Raw genomic sequence first — 12,056 nt, forward strand, 5'->3', positions numbered from 1 at the left:
AAATTGACTTGCACTCGTACAGGAAAATGCCAAATTGCGTGACTTCCCAATTGGAAAATTCTCTCCGTGAATGCTCATTGCGGAAATGAAACACATTGGGTAAGCCACACCAGACACACATCTGACAGCAATAAGCTGCGCGCCGGTCCGAGCTAGTCCGCTAGCTAGATGGCAAACAGTCTGTAGAAAGCATCCGGATAGAAATGTTCTCCTACTGCCTAGGATATCTGCTAAAGATCCTGCCAGTAGGAATGTGCAGCCTTGAGCGAGATAGTACATTGACATTGGCCTGTGGAGTTGTGAGCGTGGCTTGTTTTGTGTAACCAGATTATTAGAGATGTCTCTTACCATAATTCAATTCCAGGGCCCAATCCGAATTCAGATGAAAATTGTGTGATATTGAGGGTGACTAGGCCGTTGAGTGCACAGGCAATAAACAATACCGAGGCCGTGCAAATTATGATGGCGAGTCCATGAGAGTGGGTGTCCGAGCGGGGGAGGGACCCGAGAAGCGGCTGATCCTCAGGGATCTGGAGATCATCTAAACATTCATATTCTGACACTGGATGATGTCTAGCTTTTTGCATTCTTGAATGTTGAGATGATTGAGATGATTGAGATTCAGGAACAACCCTGAATGTTGGAAATCTTAAAAAAAAAAACAAAAAAGCAAAGCCAAGAGCCGAGACCCTTGAAAGTATTGTAATTTCAACTACGGGGGTATTTTTGAACTCTACTAATCACATGCCGGTCCCAAGGTCCACTATTCAGGTTTCCCCCGGGCTATTCGCCCGGGGGTCGGGACCTGACTTCGGGAGTCAAAGTGGCTTACATAATTTACTGTCAGGACCCCTAACCATGGAAGGAGCTTGGTGCCTCGGTGCCTTAGGTAGAACTATACAAATTCCAGTCCATATCCATATAGTAAAAAAAATGTATTTATAATTAGAAAAATCTAGAATTTTGACCATGAGCCTACAAGGATAAATGTGAGGTTTATGAAACTGCAATACTAGTCTTGAATTCCAACTATTCATATTTGTATTGGAATTAATATACTAGGTTTTGCAGAGAACACAAAGGACATTGATCATTTGACTCACCCATGAATCCAAATGCTCGGCGAGGACCAAAGTTATAAACCTATTGATTGTTTTCAAATATACAACGCAGCGAAGAAAGTTATATCCTGATCCTTAAATCAAGATCATCCAGAGGAGTTAAGAGAGTTGGCAGAAAAACACCATAAACCAATGGAGCAGTTACAGGCCAAATTATGTGCAATTTAAACTAAAATCATGATCAAATATCCACTAGGTCTGGCGAATCGCTCGGCTCCCATGGATGTTTGTCCTCCACTGAACGAATGAGGGATTCATGAGCCACACTGCGAGGTCCGATGTGGAACTTCCATGGTTCCGGATGACTGATAACCCCAGGTTGGAATTTTGGTTGGACATCAACTTCTTTCCCATCTTCGACGGATTTTGTTATATTAAAGACAGCAATGAATTGCGCTGCACTCAAATACAATGTGATATCTGCCAAGATACGGGCGGGACAGATGCGACGCCCAAATCCAAAGGCAAGATCATGAGGATCTAACTCGGGCTCACGTCCATTAATCTCTAAAAAGCGCTCTGGTTTGAATGCCATGGGATCATGGTAAACAGTGGGATCATGCATCATAGCCCTTTGGTAGATGTCAGTAGACCACTATAGATTTGAGATTCGGGAGATTAGTTGGGAACTCAGACTCACCAGATGTTAGGCATAAGCAATGAGCCCTTTGGAATGAAATATTCTCCCCAGTTGCTATCTTCACTTGATGCGTGGGGAAGTCCCATAGGTGCCACTGGATGCCATCGCAAGACTTCTTTCACCATAGCATTGATATACGGCAAACGAGAGCGATCGCCGACTGTTGGGAGCTGGGAAGACCCCAAAACTCGATCAATCTCATCTTGGGCTTTACCTTGGACCTCGGGATATAGTGTCATTGCAAGGAAAAAACATTCCATGGCACACACAGTCTAGAGAAACTTAGCCAAAGACAAGAAAATAAGGATCGAACACCTCACGGTATCAGCACCACCTGTATAAAGTGATGCAGCTGACCACTTTGCAACAAACTCTTCTTCGGATCCGGGTGAAGGGCATCCCGTTGTTTTAAATAAGTTAGAAAGATAAGAGGGCTCATACCGACCTTCTTCTGTTTGCCGCCGTGTGAATGCGTAGGGCTTTTCTGCGACCATCATGAGATTCTTCTTCCATGCTTGAGCAGTGCGCTTGAAACTTGCTCCCGGAAGCCAGGACGGGACGTATTTTACTGTTTTCCGTTAATAAAACATCAACAGCCAGTTCACGGCAAAGATAGAAACATACAAGCTGGAATAATATCAACCAGCCAGACACCCGGTGTACTGGCCTTGGAAAAGTGCTCAAGGGCCAGATTTGCAATATGCACCAATGAATCACGCTTGTGTGACTCAATAGTATACCCATATGCAATTTTGAGAATGATAGCACCAGCCTCTCTGTGAAACAAAATATTCTATGTCTTAGCGCTGAAAGAGATGGTTGGGACATCTGCTCACGTTTGGATGTGCTCTATGAGCTTCGTCGGATCTTTGAGAACGCGAAACAGAAAGCGGTGGGTTTCCACCTCTTGTAGAGGATGAAACTGAGCCACAGCCGACTCGGATCCAATGTATGGTTGCATTGCCTTGCGATAGGAGCGAAATCGAGGAGAGTATTTTTGCATTGCCAAAAAGTTCTCCCATCCCACCCTTTATCAGCGCATCAGCTCTGTGTCCAGATTCAACCAAGTAAGTGCACTGACATTTCGGACGCAAAAACTAGATTTGGCCTTGAGGAGTATATTGAAGAGCGCTTTGCTAGTAGTTCCATCGCGGATTTTGCGTCATTCAATATTACGATAGTTTGTCCCAGCACCGTGATAGAGCTGACCGGCCCTGAAGATTCATTGCGTTAGCATGTGTTTTGCAAAACAAGAACAGGCGTAAAAGCCAACCGTAAGCCTCTTTGTGTTGCAGCCAATGCATCCAGTCTTGTGTCCCTGGCGGCGGTAGATCGGATATATTGCTAAGCACTGGGATTGGGCGTGGGCCCGGTGGCAGCGGGCCAACAAGCCTCTGGCGGGTCAATAAGAATTTGGCGACATAGAGGACAAGGGCTCCCAGAAACAAACTAAAGAAAATAATGAATAACATCGAGATGGTTGAGTACTAAGAAATGAAGATGATAGAGGAACTAAAAATGGTTACAACAGAAGTAAAATGGCACCTGTCAAATTGGTGACTTGCACTTCTCGCTCTGTCAGAGTAAAAAAAATCCAGTTTTGTTAATAAGACTGCGCTGCAACCTAAAGGTTTCAAGGTTCTCCTATTGGCTTCAAGCTTACCAGTCCCCGCATATACGTGTCCCTTGCTTCCCCGCGGCGCTGCATACCACCAGAACTACGGAGTACCTAGGTAGAATGTGTAAAGGAGAAAGTATGGTCTTGAACAAGGTTACCACCTGGGCATTGATCCATGATCCTGGAGACTCCATCCAAGGCTCAGCAAAGCTCATTCAAATCCTAAAAGGAGCTCAACAAAGATCCCAACTTCGATAAAAACATATTTTTATTTTGAACCTCAAGGCCCTTTATGGCATCCAATCAACTGGTCAATAAATTGGCTGCGGAGTCGGGTGGGGGTGCGGCTCAAATCGTAATGAGTGCAAATCGACCTCGTCAACTCTCAACTCTCACACCTGGCGCCGTGATGTATGGACTATATGACTCGACAGGTGCAAATATATTGGAATTTTTCTACTTCTACCTAGCCCAAAATGTGATCCCTGCCACCCTTATCATCACCACGCGGAAAAGCTCTCCCTTACGCTATCTGTGCATTCCAGGAATGATATGGGTCGCGAGTAGGTTCATCCGTCCCTTTGGCTCGTCTGGCAGTCCCACTTGGTGCCAGGCCATAACACAACTTGTTATTGCGACTTTGCAAGCAACGAATCTGTTGTTGCTCCATCCTTTGGCCAACTCAGACATCCCGCACAGCACAAAGAGCATTCAAGACTTCACATCTAGGTTGATTGCAGCATTTCGCTTGCTTTCTCAAACCCGCGCTGTCAATACACAATGGCAGGTGAAGAATGTGCCCTCTCATCCAAAATATTACCTGCGGCGGGGTATGCAGGTCCCAACACGGGGTCGATTCTTGCTGCGACAGCTAGGAATCGTCGCATGGCAGTGCTTGGTGCTGGACATCGTGCAAACAGTGTCGCTTCAGCAGACTAAGGAATGTGGTCTGCATGAGCCCGCATCATTGGAAATCGAATGGATGGTACCTGTTGGACAATGGGTAGAGCGAATAGCTACGCATCTGTCTATTTGGTTTGTAGTAAACCGTCTAATCACTGATCTGGCATATCGAGTACTGTCAATATTCTTCGTCGGGATCGGGCTAGATTCTCCTGCAGACTGGCCACCAGCCTTTGGGAGTATGGCCGATGCGTTCACATTGCGCAACTTTTGGGGGTGGGCAAAATTTATTTTATTGGGATGCATAATTATGTTGACGCATTTTACAGGAAATTCTGGCATCAATTCATGCGACAGCCGTTCACTTCTATCAGTAACTTCATCGCACGAGATGTTCTGAATCTTACCCGATCGTCAACACTCGAGCGATATACCAATCTTTTTATCGTCTTTCTCATCTCTGCGATATTCCATGTCATCGTCGACATATTGCAGAGCGTTCCCATGGAAAGGTCCGGCTCGATGCCATTCTATTTAGCGTTTGTCCTCGGGATAATGCTCGAGGATGGCGTGCAAAATATTTGGAAACGGGTACAAACATCAAACGACAGACACGAAAAGGCAAAACAATCATCAGGAATCGTCCCGCTTTGGAAGCGAACTGCTGGGCTAGTATGGGTCATGCTATGGCTTGGGGTCACCTCGACATGGTATTTTACTCCGATGATTCAATCCACGAATGACGATCTGCGAGTGATTCCTTTTAGTGTTGCAAAATATATCGGTTTCCAGCCGCTCGTGGGCATCGTTGTGGGTAGTGGAGTTGGCATTGCAGTTGTGCTTGAGGTCGAAATATGAGACACAAAAACATCTGCTCTCGGCACAAGGACATAGATCGCCGGATAGAAATTGGGGATCTGGAGGTGCCATTGTCCATTGTTAGTATCGGCAAATCAAAGGGAAAGGAAGAGCCATGATACTGCTTTGAGAGAGGGAAAGAGAGAAATCATAGGTCTTCTCCGCTTGAGGCACGCATCATCCCTAACGACGGTGTCCACGGGTAAACATTTTGTTTGATCTCCACAACTCTAGAGGTCACAAATTATTGAATTCTATCCCGAAAATGAAACCGTCTTCGCTTTGGCCAATGACTCTCACCAAGCGCTATCTCGAGTATATACAGGTTGTCGTACTTAATTGGCTGTTATGTACTGACATTTTTGCCCCCTGCCAGGTCACGGCGAGAATTGATAATCCGGCATAATGGCGTTGTTTGTCCGAGTTAAAAGCAGATTCAGTTTTGAATCACCCCCGAAATGGATGCAATCATCAAATCGACGCATCAAGACGAGCAACTCCCGCAAGATCCAACTCATGCACGGTACCCCAGTTCTTCTCTAGCTTCTGGATGGCCCGTTGCTGTCCATATCGAACCAAGAATCGATAGACCGCCACATATGCACTGTTCAACGAACCAACCACCCACCCATGATGGACACTCGCAGCCTCCCCTACGATGTGAAACTTGCCATCGGCCGCTGGGAGAGACAAAGAAGGGTAAAGATTGGTGAATTGCCCAGGGGCAAAAAGCGCAAAGGCCCCCGACGAAAAGCGTGAATTACCCCAGCAGAAAGCATGATGATCCCGATACAGGTTTTTCAGTTTCTCATAGGTGATTCCGTGCTGTCGGTGTTGCTGGGCGAGATCACGAAGGACAAGATCAAGTAGATCATCCTCCTCATCTACACCCCCATCTGAGCTGACGGAAGACGGATTGATCAGAGCCCCCATACGGGTGGCATCTTGGCCCCAGGTGTACGAGGCCAACAAAACGGCTGGCTGATCCCAGTTTTCTTCGGCGATATTGGATGGGTAGACGCAGGTCCGTGAGGGGAGGGTCGATGAGACACTGCCGCCCCCTCGAATCCCGCAGTCTACGATCCACCATGGATACGCAAACTTGATACCCACCTTGGTAGAGTCTTCATACCGCAAACACCGGATGGCTTCCTCTTGAACAGGATCAAGATCGAGTGTGCTAGTGTCGATGCGCTGCAGACATGCTAATGGAGTAGTACTAAACACTGTCGCATACCCATCGCGAGCTTCTTCCTCGCCTGCACATGACACCGAAAGATCGGCGCTGTGATTGAGGGCAATACAGCGAACGTTTTTACCGAGCTCAATGCTGCTGTTTCTGTTAATTTGACGGCACATTCGCTCAATAACTACGGAAGAGCCACCGTCGACAGAATACCATTTCACTGCCCCACTGTCCTCGGACGCTGTTGTGGATTGATCGAGGTCAAAAGAGTCCATGACACTCTCTGAAAAGGCTTGATCAAACATTCCTGTGCCAGTCGTGTCGCTCTCGGCAGATTGGATTGTCGTAAAGTCTGACTTGTGGTTGCCTCGGAGATATTCGCGGGTGCTCATTGCATCGGCTTTCATTAGAAGCTGGAACCCCTGCACAAAGTTTTTTTGCATAACCTTCTTATAGGGGCCGAAGGATTGACTGAGAAGATTGGCGGATGAGCAATCTTCGGTCTTGAGAATATCAGGGCCTTTCGTGTTCGTGTCTCTTTCCCGCATGTCGAATTCCTTCAATGGTACTTGCATTCGGCGAAAGAGATCAAATACTCGAGACATGATGGGGATATCTGGAAACCGCATTGCACCCACATCGTAGTAGTCATTGTGCGCCTCAGAGAAGCGATGGGTATAAATGCGGCCACCAATGCGATCCCAATTGGCCTCAAGGATATCCCAGGAAAGATTTGGGACCTCCAGATCCTGCAAAATCAGTGCAAGGTACAGACCTGCAATCCCAGCCCCGATAATGCATACTTTGGTATTTTTGTCCAGGGGAGGGTCTGAGCTTTCTTCCTCTCGGTAGCTTGTGAGAACAGAAGGGACAATCTTCTCGATCGGAGTTACTCCAAAATTACCAGGATTACCAGGACCGCAAATTGAACAGCCTGGACAACAAGGGCATTCAAACGAATGGGCAGTCGGGTGCTTCAGAGGATCCTGACATAGAGAAACTCGTATAGAAGGCCTCGATAATACGTCACGATATGGAAGCTGGAGCTGCATGACGAGATCCAAATGGGTAGAGACCAGTGCAAGTGAGCTAAAAGGTAGAAAAGTATGTAGGTGGGAGGTAAGTATGAAAACCACTTTCCTATGAAAACCACTTTCTGTTGTATGGAGTATGTAAATGAAAAACTACCTTGGGTATGTAATTTTGGGGGATGTTCTATTTCTGTTAATTACAATGAACCTGTATTTATTACAGTCTATCTATAGACTACGGCTGATATCTCTCAATCGACGGGTGCTGATGATGTGATCCATGAGGATGCACCTACACTGGCACTCTGGGAGGGGTAGACACATAGGGGGATTCGACTGGGCATTGAGAACATTTCACGTCAAGATTCGGAACCATTCATGTTAGTCAATTGCACATATATCTTTGGGGCTGGCTGAATTATGACTCGAGCGTAAGCAGCCTGCATGCGTAGATGTGAAGAGGTGTAACTGGCGAGGAACGTGCATGCACCTAAATGATGACAGGGTCGAGACCTGTCATTATGCATATTATTGCGTGTCTTACGGAAATCCGCGATGAATTGTTACTTTTTTTAAATTAGAAAATAATTGGGATCTTTTTCATTCGTCTAGGTACCGACAGCCCTCTGAGACATATTTCAGAGCGTATCTCGCTCATGTGGCAAGATTCACGTTCTTACGGAGTACATGATTCGCTAGTAATTAAGTCAGATACTACTTCAAGCGCGTATACATATCATTTGCCTATGTGGGTTAGACTCTTTTACTGGCGAAATCAAATTTTTAATATGAAAAAAAGCGCGAAATCCACTCGTTCAAAGCACTCTCCCAGCCCGCTAGTTTGCTCTAATCCGTGTTTGCCTATCACTAAACCGTTAAATTATCTGGGGTTGTTGGATTAAACTTTTCGTGGCAGCATAAGCAGGGAAGACGTTCCTGAAGTCCCCTCTCTGATATCGAAATTGCGTAGGAGCTGTTTGAATAATGATATCAACGAAAGCACTCCACGAAACAGACATTATCAAGTTATATTGAGCGCATACCGTAACCAAGGTCTTGTATAGGACCAGGACCCCTATGTGTCGCCCGGGACACTTGCGATAGCCAAATCCCCAATGCGCATCATAAGCATTCCACACTCGCAACTGCTCCTCCGAGGCCTCCAGCCACCGCTCAGGAACAAACTCTTCGGCATTTTCGCCGTAAAGCTGAGGGTGGGTGGAGATGGTGAAGGGACTTGTAGCGACCGCAGTACCTGGAGGAACTTCCCGATCTAGAAGACGCAGTGGCCTGTCTGGCGAGCAGCGCCATCTAGGAGAGGCCGTCGCCGTGATACGCATGGCCTCCCGGACGCAGGCATCAATAAAGGGGAGGGCACAACATTCTGTGTAGGTGGGCGAGGGGGTGGATAGGGTCTGCTGGGTAAAAGCGTTATCAATCTCTTGGTGAGCTCGCCGAACGGCCTGGGGATGTTTGGCCATTGTGGTCACCAGATGGCTAATCGTGGTGGCGAGTGCATAAGGACCACCAAGTCTGTGCGAATGGAGTTAGTATGTATTGAAAGGGGGACGTTTGGGTTGGGGGAACTCACACATCTGAAACTAGCTGGTCCTCGATATCCGATAGGGGAATGCCTTCTCCTGTCGCAGATTTGGCTGCCAGCCATTGATCCAACATGGAGTGTTCCCATCTTGGCTTTTCCTGTGTTTTGGAAGTTTCAATGCGCCTTTGAGTGATATCATGCACTTCCTAGATGAGGCTCAGAGCTGCTAGTCATAAAAATTGAAAGAGGCACTTACAGTAGTCCACATGCCCATGCCTGTTGAATCGTCGCGGCCGCTAACAAATAAACGACGACCCAAAGAAGTATGGGCCGCTAGCCAAGCGATGGGGCGATATCGACTAAGCGTCCATTGCCGGAAGATACGATAACTGCTTTTCAACATATTTCGCACATCGGACTTGTGGTCTAAGAAGCCGAAGCTCTCCCCCACACTCATTGGCACGTAGACATCAAATGAAAAATATCTGAGCCTAGTCAGTCCTCGGTTCAAGATTTCCTGTTCGATACAGGACCACTTACTTGACCCAGGCGCCCCAGTCTATGGAGGGGTTTGTGTGGGTTTCCTCATTGAGAATAGAAACCCACTTGATAAGAGTTTCATCTACAAGACCCTCAAATAATTGCACCCGCGATACCGAAAACTGTTCTAATCAATTACTAGCCCCGAGGAGCAATATGTAAAATGTGACCTACTGCTTGTCCAAACTGCCGTTTGGCCGCGGCATACTCCAGATAGCTGGCCTTGTTGGTGGCCGCGCCCGGACAGGTAAAGTCTTTGGGATAGTCTGTCTTGTCGCTCTGGCGATGATATACCACTGGGATCAAATCCAAATCATTGAATGTCAAGTGGTTGGGACCGCAGCGAACGACCGGCCCTGTTTATCAATTAGACCAACGACCAACGACCAACGAAAGTCAGATCGATTGTAAACGTATTACAGACCGTATTTGCGATGTAAATCTTGGTACCAAGTCTTTTCTTGCCCGCTCCACACGGCGTAAAAATGCTGGAAGCTAGAGGCAGCGACCAGCTTCGGCCCAGGAAATCCTGATAGTGGATGGAAGTACACTCGTCGCACTAGGAAGAGAATGGCCCCAGCCAAGAATAATAGCCCGATCCTGGAGCAAAATTCCAGCCAGTCCATATCGTAGATGGAGTGGAACCAAAGATCAACTGCTAAGGTCAGGCGAATATAGATAAAGTAGGACTGGCTGAACCCCCATGGTTAAACTACTTCCGTCCATGCGGATTGTGATCTCTATGATCTGTGTGATTTTGTGAGCTGAATTCTCTGACTTCTCTTGAATTGCATGCATTCCCTGCATTCCCTGCATGCACATGGACCCCCTTGCATAATAGCGGGGGCGTGGAGGAGAAGAAGGAGGGGTTGGTGTAGCCAAGGAAACGCGGCCCGGAGCCCGTCGGTCGGATAAGCCGCCAAGAATCCTGCAGGTAAACTAGCTTCGTCAGCTCAAACGCCATTGTCTGTGATGACACTGCATCGCTACAACGCAACTATCGCGCCATTTGATTTAGATTGGTCTTACTTGTACGTAGCTGAGATCGGTATTGATATATCAAATTAAGTACTCCGCACAAATGTGAGATATCACACTACCCATGTTGTAAGATGAGAGCTGAGAAGGCGTGCGCATGCAGCTGAACTATCAGGCGTACGTGCCCTCGATGCGCATGTGCTGGAACTCATTGGCCGTCAGGAAATTTTGCACTGGCTTGTCGTCGTCCACTAACGAATCCAGTAGTGGACGAAGAAGCGCTGCACGATCAGGTTTTGCGAAATACGCAATCGAGTAGCGTTCTGGGACCATATTACCCTGGTTTTCACTTTTTGCCAGATGTACCCGGTGTCGGGCACTATGCAGCCCTGTCCACATCTGGAGACAATCACCTACATTGACAATACACTCATGGGGGCCAGCACTGTCAGCCGGAACAAACACTCCGCTACCAGGGGGCTGTTCCATCTCTGTAACTCTATCAGCTTAATTCTAGTATAGAAAAGATGACACCTTCCAAATTTGGAAAGTGGTATTGCTTACCCAGGCCTCCAACATTGTCTTGGAACAATAGAGTGATAGTGCCAAAATCCGTGTGCGCCGCAATGCGGGTGGCATTGGCAAAGTCAGCCTGATCCACTTCTGGATAGTGCGTGAGCCGCAGTTCGTTGGTCTGTGCGGTGTGCAATTCACGCAGAGAGTGAACGGGCAATCCTAAGCCAATCGAAATAGCATCCAGAATGGTCAACTGGGCATCATGACAGACAGTGAAGAATGAGCTGAGTGTCGTTTGAAAGCCATCGTGAACTCCTGCTGGGGGCCAGATATTGGAGTACAGCGGATCTTGTTCCGATCCAATGTCATAAGACTCCTGATCAATTGGTCAAATATGTAAAACGAAAAAACAATCTTGACAAAGGTATATATACGATCTTGGTACCTTCATATCCCTGAGTAAGGGTTGCGTGGCCGAGGAGCGATAGTTAGACACAGTTGATATGTTCTCCAGGCCAACGGGACTAAAGCCCCGATGGGGATGAGCCGTGGGAGGATGGGGTGACTTCAGTTTCTGCTCCATTGGGAGATCGAAAAATTTGTGACTCTGGATGCACAATGAGTAAGAGGACCTTCAGACAGGCATTGAGGGAAATCTCGCACCATTTCAAATGCCCGGTCAATGCTCTCTGGAGGGACGCCATGATTGACTAGCCGTACCCAGCCTGACTTGCTCAACCCGGAAATCAACTCACGGCAGAACTGATCTCGCTCGTCGGTGCTCCCACGGTGAAATCTCGAAAAGTCAAGTTGCTTAAGCATGACTGATAGAGATGTCGTGAGGAATATGGTGAAAGTTGTCAGATGCGTGAACACTCGAACTCAAGGCTAGATTTGCTAGTAGATGTTAAAAGTTAGGAAACGCCTTTTCAAGGTGATTGCAGATTGATAGTCCCCCGAAAAAAACGTGGAAGTAATGGTGATCATATGTTGTGACACACCAGGTCGGTACAACATGCTGTTCGTTATGTAAATCACATTGCATTCCAAGGTCTGCGCTGAAGTGGACCCTGGGGGCCTCGGGACCCTTCCGATCAATAACAGGTCTAGCTACACCATATA

The 12,056-nt window shown here is 47.3% G+C and overlaps 3 protein-coding genes across 3 annotated transcripts; 1 reads left to right on the forward strand and 2 right to left on the reverse strand.

Annotated features, from left to right (window-relative positions):
* Positions 1-1,302: 1,302 nt before the first annotated feature.
* On the reverse strand, positions 1,303-2,722 carry PEX2_020690 (cytochrome P450; the record flags this gene model as incomplete). The annotated part of the gene is made up of 5 exons (XM_016739344.1): positions 1,303-1,693; positions 1,762-2,033; positions 2,082-2,329; positions 2,386-2,537; positions 2,598-2,722. The coding sequence occupies 5 exons, from the start codon at positions 2,720-2,722 to the stop codon at positions 1,303-1,305; spliced, it is 1,188 nt and encodes a 395-aa protein (XP_016599283.1).
* Positions 2,723-3,671: 949 nt separating this feature from the next.
* PEX2_020700 (wax synthase family protein) lies at positions 3,672-5,140 on the forward strand (the record flags this gene model as incomplete). The annotated part of the gene is made up of 2 exons (XM_016739345.1): positions 3,672-4,558; positions 4,612-5,140. The coding sequence occupies 2 exons, from the start codon at positions 3,672-3,674 to the stop codon at positions 5,138-5,140; spliced, it is 1,416 nt and encodes a 471-aa protein (XP_016599284.1).
* Positions 5,141-5,611: 471 nt separating this feature from the next.
* Positions 5,612-11,756, reverse strand: PEX2_020710 (Oxoglutarate/iron-dependent dioxygenase; the record flags this gene model as incomplete). Its single annotated transcript, XM_016739346.1, has 12 exons — positions 5,612-7,201; positions 8,401-8,890; positions 8,949-9,106; positions 9,157-9,385; positions 9,441-9,562; positions 9,615-9,796; positions 9,865-10,095; positions 10,157-10,368; positions 10,600-10,909; positions 10,983-11,310; positions 11,380-11,541; positions 11,598-11,756. The coding sequence occupies 12 exons, from the start codon at positions 11,754-11,756 to the stop codon at positions 5,612-5,614; spliced, it is 4,173 nt and encodes a 1,390-aa protein (XP_016599285.1).
* Positions 11,757-12,056: the final 300 nt, after the last annotated feature.

Source organism: Penicillium expansum (genome assembly GCF_000769745.1).
Source record: "Penicillium expansum strain MD-8 chromosome Unknown contig53, whole genome shotgun sequence".
Lineage (NCBI taxonomy): Eukaryota > Fungi > Ascomycota > Eurotiomycetes > Eurotiales > Aspergillaceae > Penicillium > Penicillium expansum.